The sequence below is a fragment of the Chaetodon auriga genome, chromosome 7 (assembly GCF_051107435.1).
Source record: "Chaetodon auriga isolate fChaAug3 chromosome 7, fChaAug3.hap1, whole genome shotgun sequence".
Lineage (NCBI taxonomy): Eukaryota > Metazoa > Chordata > Actinopteri > Chaetodontiformes > Chaetodontidae > Chaetodon > Chaetodon auriga.
In genome coordinates, this window is record NC_135080.1 from 11,204,972 (window position 1) to 11,211,256 (window position 6,285).

The 6,285-nt window shown below is 42.1% G+C and overlaps 1 protein-coding gene across 1 annotated transcript; it reads right to left on the reverse strand.

Annotated features, from left to right (window-relative positions):
* Positions 1–435: 435 nt before the first annotated feature.
* tmem160 (transmembrane protein 160) lies at positions 436–4,445 on the reverse strand. The gene is made up of 4 exons (XM_076736073.1): positions 4,117–4,445; positions 3,931–3,955; positions 2,383–2,475; positions 436–1,678 (listed from the first exon to the last, which is right to left on the reverse strand). Exons 1-4 carry the CDS (start codon positions 4,336–4,338, stop codon positions 1,362–1,364), a joined length of 657 nt encoding a protein of 218 aa, XP_076592188.1. The 5' UTR covers positions 4,339–4,445; the 3' UTR covers positions 436–1,361.
* Between the last annotated feature and the right edge of the window lie 1,840 nt (positions 4,446–6,285).

The window sequence follows — 6,285 nt, forward strand, 5'->3', positions numbered from 1 at the left end:
AGAGGTGATGCAACAGAGTGGTAAACATGACCCCATCCCAACATCTTCTAAACGTGTTGCTGGCATCCGATTTCCAAAAAACAGTGAATTGTCTCTTTCAACATTTAATATATTGTCTTTGTTCTATTTTCAATTAAATACGGAGTTTAAATCATTTGCAAATCATTGTTTCTACATGTTTCACACAGAATCCCAACTTTTTTTGCAAATGGGATTGTATTTTTAAGATTTTTGGTATTTCTGCTTTATTGACAGCAGCAGCTACGAACACAGAGGGAAAGGCAGAGGAGAGACAGGATGACATGCAGCAAAGGGCCCTGGCTTGAATCGAACCCCGGTGCTGGGATCAGGACTCGACCCGCACACCAGGTGAGCAGCCAGGGCGCCCCCCACTGGTCTATTTGAACGGTGAAAGCAACAAAAGCACACAGATGTCTGGACAGATGTCTTCTCGCTTTATTACTGTATGTACAGGAGGGTGCATTGAAAGTTGTGCAAACAGTAAACAAAAGCAAACAATAGTGAACCTGATTTCCACACACAAACTCAATATTATCGACTTTTCCATACTATCAACTACTCTGTACATCCATTAAGACAGCAACTGTGCTGATCACCAGATGGTGTAAAATCCACTCAAAAGGTAAAACTGTACATGAATATCAACAATACAGAGCAAAATATGTAACCACAGAAAAAGCTGTGAAAAATACCATTTCCAAAAGTCCAGAGTTGCTATAATGACAAGTGCTACTGCCCTTCCAAACCAAAATTAACTCCACAGGGTGACTTCAACCTCTGTAAGGAAAAAATAAAAAATAGATTCGAAGCCCTCAGTGATTTGCAATGGAAAAAAAAAACCTGCACATAGTATGTAGTTTCTCTCTAGATCCCACATCACAACCAGCTTGTTTATTTCAAGAGTTTCATGAAAACTTCAAGTATTCAATCAGTTAACTATGTCGACAGAGATGACAAAACAAGCAGCATCCGAGCAGAAACAGTCGGCTGAGAAGCTCGACGTGCAGCAAATATGATGTTCTGCCTGTTCTGCCTGTGACAGTGAGGATTAAAAAATAAAAATAAAAAAAAAATCAATACAACTTTCAGACAGGTTGATAAGTGAAGCAGCTTTTGTGTGATTAAAAGAAATCTTTAAAAAAAAAAAAGCTAATTTATTCACCAGAAGTGAATGTAGTCAAACTACCAGGAATTTCAGCGTTTTCTCAAAGGTCTGAAAGTCTTGACCTTGACAATAATCTTTACATCTCACACACACGCACACACGCACACACACACACAAAGGGAAACCCTGAATCAAAGCAGCACACACACCCTTTTCCACTCTCCACATGACGCGTCTACTTGTTGGGCCCCTTGCCGTCACTGTCCTCACTGTCATGGGAGCCGCGGTAACCCCGGTGCTCGCGCCTCTCGCGGCACTCCCGGCACTCGTCCTCGTCCTCTCCCTCCTCCTCCTCGTGGATGATCTCCACCTCCAGGCGGCCGATGTAGAGAGATACCGCGCAGAGCCAGAAGAGGGCGACGGTGCCCACCGCCGCGCTTTGGAGCAGCATCGCCGGCACAGACAGCAGCATCATCCTCCGGAAGGCAAAGATGCTGCCGATGTACGAGGCGCCGCCAAACGACACGCACACACCGCCCAGGACAAAGAAGGCTGAGGGGAAAACAGATTGACACGGCGTCATTACACAGATCCTCACTGCAGTTAAACGCGGGGCGGAGGCAGGCCGGGTCTGCATATTCTCTGAAGAATTTGAGCGAAAGCAAAAAGGTGAAATCTCTCCTGGTGCGGCCTTGATCGATCTTCAGATGCGTCTAAGGAAATAGAACAACATGCTTTTCATCTGACATAAATAATGTCACCTTCATGACTTCATTTAGCACCCCTGGTTTTTTTGTTTTCACACATTAATGTGCATCAGACTCAATGATTTACTGGAGGTCTCGCTTAATAAAGAATGTAAAAACTCAAAACTGGCATTTCAGGCGGCCGTGACATTGGCTACAACTAGATATCAAAGATCTCGCCTCCTTATTCACTCAAGATTTTAGTCAATTGCAGAAATCCTTGTGAAATTATTCATTTCGATCAAAAGATAAAATCCATTGCAAGGTTCTCCGAGAAAGTGATTGATTTCAGGACAAAAGCAGCCGAGGTGTGCGGACGCATTAAAATGCTTAAACAGAATTCTGGCTATTTCACGGACATTCGTTGATTTTCATTGAGTTTTTTTAATCCACTAGTTTTAAAGAATTTAGGACTCCACCCAACCTTTCATTACACCTCTTGAATGGCAACCCACTGTTTGTTATTAGCTCAGGCTACCAGTGTACACAAAAGAGAGCCGGAGCCGGTACCATATCCTGCTTCCCGTCCGACCTCGCTCTGGACAAACGCGATGACCCCGATGCCTGTTGCCAGCAGACCGTTCCTGAACCACGAGAGGAATCCTGCAAAACAAAACAAAGCCAGAAATAATCAGCTGATGTGTTACAGCTCGGTGTGTCCCAATTACCCATACTACTACATATTACACTTGAGTTAACAGTGTGTTCTGCATGTTATGCATCATCAAAAACAACTGATGGACACACTGACGCTCTGCAGAGGACTGCAGCCATCCCAGCTGATGGCAACAATAGAAAGGTGTGATAGATTTCTTTTTTTGCAGGTGTGCAGGGCCAGATTTTTCTCAAATTGTTATCATTTTTTTGTCCAAGATCATCCTCCAGTTGGGCAAAAAAATAGCATGAAACTTCGAGCCAAATCTTTCTTTGTAAAGTTTAGTTGGCAGAAGAACTCCGAGGCTGCTGTTAGACGTCCATCAGTGAACAAACTGCATCGCTAAACAACAGTTTAGTGTGAAAATTTAGATAGTATGAACTGTGTGTATTTAATATGTAGAAGTAAAAGAGGAAGTGGGACACAGCTGTAGTGTTCACACGTCCAAATAGCTCCGAGTGGCTGTGAAACTTCTTCTAAATCTAATACCTCGAGGTCAGTGCTGCAGTATTTACAAGAAAACGTCCAGTGGAAAATAGGCTGATTAAAGCAGAGATAACAGACGTCTTTCATCTCTAATGTTTCTCTTCTTCAGTCCACTGCAGATCTCTAATATAAAGTACATGTGATCGACTGAACAGCCGTCATTTAAGCTCACTCTGGCTGATTGGACCTCTGCTCAGGTCGAAGTTAAAGTTTAAGGGAATAAGATTCTGGTGCAAGTCGTCCCTCCTTTTAAGTTCAACTAAACCTGCAGGAAAAGTTGCCGGAAAGCAAGAGACACCAACCACAAACAGTGTGATTTTCCACACTTTCCAGTTCACTATAATTACTTAAGTGCACTGGCTCGTCTCTCCACCCTGTGCCGCCTGCTTAACACAGTCGTTCAGTCACTTCGGGCTCTGGATAAATTTGAGAACCCCTATTTTACAGATTATTTATTGATAGTGAAAATGAGTGACAGATTAATCAGTAATGAAAATAATAATTATGTTTTACGTGTGTGAAATGTTTTGTTTGATGTCAAGCAGAACTGTGGAACCCTTGCGATCAATTTAATGTGATTTTTCACACATTTATACTCATTAACATTGGAAAAACATGCAGATGCACACTGATACGATCTTACTCCACAACAGATTTTGGTTTAATGCACTGTTGTTGTCGTGTTATGTCAGTGTTGTTAAACGCTAAACGTCTAATCCTGCTTGAAATAATGATATCAAACTAGCTGTCACAGGTAAAACACCTGTTCTATCATCACTAAACGTGTCCTTAAAGGCAGCACACCCTGAAGCTTCATCCCATGAGGGGCCCGTGGGGCTGGTGCAGGTGAACCACACATACAGTGTGAGATTGAAGGTCTAAGAAAACACAAAATTTCACATTTCCAGCAAGGTTACCTGTCTCGTGTGACTTTCTCAGCATCTGAAAAAATTAGAGAAGACAGCTATTAGAGGCATCCACCTCTAATTTAATCAATATGCTGTGTTTTGAAAAAGTATCTGTTGTGGATGTATAATGTCTGCGGTGTGGAAACGGTCTCCATGATCTAAACGTGCAGTATTTTCCTGCCGGGCGAAACCCACCAAAGCGTCCGCCTTGTCGAGGTCTGTGAGCTGGTACTGCTGCTGCTCAGGCCCCCGGTTCTTCACCCACGGTCCCTTCTCTCCGACCCGCAGCCGCGACGAGCCGTTCAGCCTCCGCAGCGGGGCTCCGGCGCACGGAGGCCGGACAAGCTTCACTACCCGGGCGAGGTGGGACACGGCCGGCGACAACCGTCTTCTCATGTACAAACTCAAGAAAGCCATCACATCACGAGTCCCGGCTAGCTAAAACACGAGCAAGGAAGAAAAAAAAAAAAAAGAAGAAGCACAACACGACCTCTGCATGCCCTGTGAACTCTCACCTGGTCAACGACAACCCGGAAGAGTCTCCCGGAAAACACGGTACGCAAAAGGTACGCAGAGATATTACAGCGCCATCATGCGACTGTCCTGAAATATACCCAGCTGAATTATGAAAAAGACTAATTGTCATTATGTTAAACCACAGATGATTTTTCTTTTCATTTAAATCAACGTTTCTTCTCTAAATATAGATTAAGTAAAATAACCTGCAATTACATACTCGCACCACTCGAGGGCGCCAGAGCACAGCGCTGTGACTTATGACACGTTCACATTTATTTATTTATTTTATTGCAGTTTTTAAACAGTAGGACACAGACCAGACACAACTAAATAAAACGATTCAAAAATCTTAACATACTCAGAGGCAAAATGCACATTCGCAAGTCTTAAAAATGAGGATAAAGTAAATAAATAGTAAAAATAGTGAACTCTTATTATTATGATTTTTTTGTTTTTGTTTTTGTTTCATTTACACATTTTTCTGGGAGACTTTTAGGATGAATTTGAAAAATCATGACAGAAAAGAGAGACTGGGGGTCTTAGTTCCTTCCATTTGTAACAATAGCTTTGGTTATTTAACCACAAATAAAATTAGATTGGTTAGTGTGCTTTGTACATTTCTGCCAAACTCAGATATTACATCGTTTTAGTCATCATTCTGGAGGCTGTGGATCAAAATACCAGACTTATGCTACTGGAGGATGGCAAAAAAAAGTGGTTTCAACACTTGACAGATGATACATGTCATGATTTTTGGCAAGTTAGATAAAAAAAAAATGGACAGAAAAGAACATTCTTTATCCCAATTCAGCATAAATATTAACTAGAAAACTTAAATGGCAAATCTGTGGTTTTAAGCCTACACACACAGTTATTATCCTCCTCTTTTCTTTGCAAATCGTGTCAAATACACCCACATACTGACACTGTCGAACGCTGTGTGCATACCCGCTGAACCTGTGTGGATGTGAGGCACAGATCTGTGTCCTCAGTGAGGATGAGTGGACGGCCTCTTCCTGAGGGTCTTTTGTCTTTTTCCTCCCGCTGGGACCTACAAAGACCACGCCTGTCATACCTGATTGTTCAGTGTGAGGAGCATGGAGAGCTGCACAGGAGCCTCAGATGGGAGTGTGTGTGTGTGTGTGTGTGTGTGTGTGTGTGTGTGTGTGTGTTGACAGTGAGGTCTTTTACAGACAGCCAAATCTTTGATGTGATGCGCAGCTGACCCTGTGGTCGCTCTCACGCCACTGACCCCAACACAATGGGAGAGTGATGTTTGTACACACACATACATTCACGCACACGTGCACGCACTCACACAACAGTTATGCAGCTTACAACAGTCCAATTATTTTTGCAACATCAGTATATTTCTGAAAAGGAGACATCACCTTCAGTAAAACACACTCGTACAGGATTCTTGTATTTAGACCTGTATAATACTATAGGTGATTAGTCATAGTGTCAAATATTTACCATATGTACCGTCTGTATACTAATCAATAGATGATGTAAGTCACTATATTGTGTATATGTTTTAGAACAGTAATGAAAATACAGATCACATCTATGCAGAGCCTTACATGTGCATGTAATGCATGTAAAATGTTGTCATAAATGACATATTTTATCATATATTAGTGGGTGTTCCATGAACGACAAGACCTGGTTTACTTTCTCTACAAATCCTGATCCATGTGAGGCTAAATAAAGGATTCCTCTGATTTTTCAGGCCTTTCACTGAATAGTGTTTCTGGTCAATATCTGCAAGGATCATCAACTTTTTCAAAAGTGTTTATTCCTCTAAACTTTAGACAAAATGTCTTTCACCAGAGATCTCTGATT

What these genes read in the sequence shown, in the direction of transcription:
- tmem160 (XM_076736073.1), bottom strand. Translation starts at nt 4,338, where the DNA reads ATGGCTTTCTTGAGTTTGTACATGAGAAGACGGTTGTCGCCGGCCGTG. An exon ending in GAGAAAGTCACACGAGACAG is followed by an intron (nt 2,476 to 3,930) that starts GTAACCTTGCTG and finishes TTTGTTTTGCAG; the next exon opens with GATTCCTCTCGTGGTTCAGG. An exon ending in CGGACGGGAAGCAGGATATG is followed by an intron (nt 1,679 to 2,382) that starts GTACCGGCTCCG and finishes TTTTCCCCTCAG; the next exon opens with CCTTCTTTGTCCTGGGCGGT.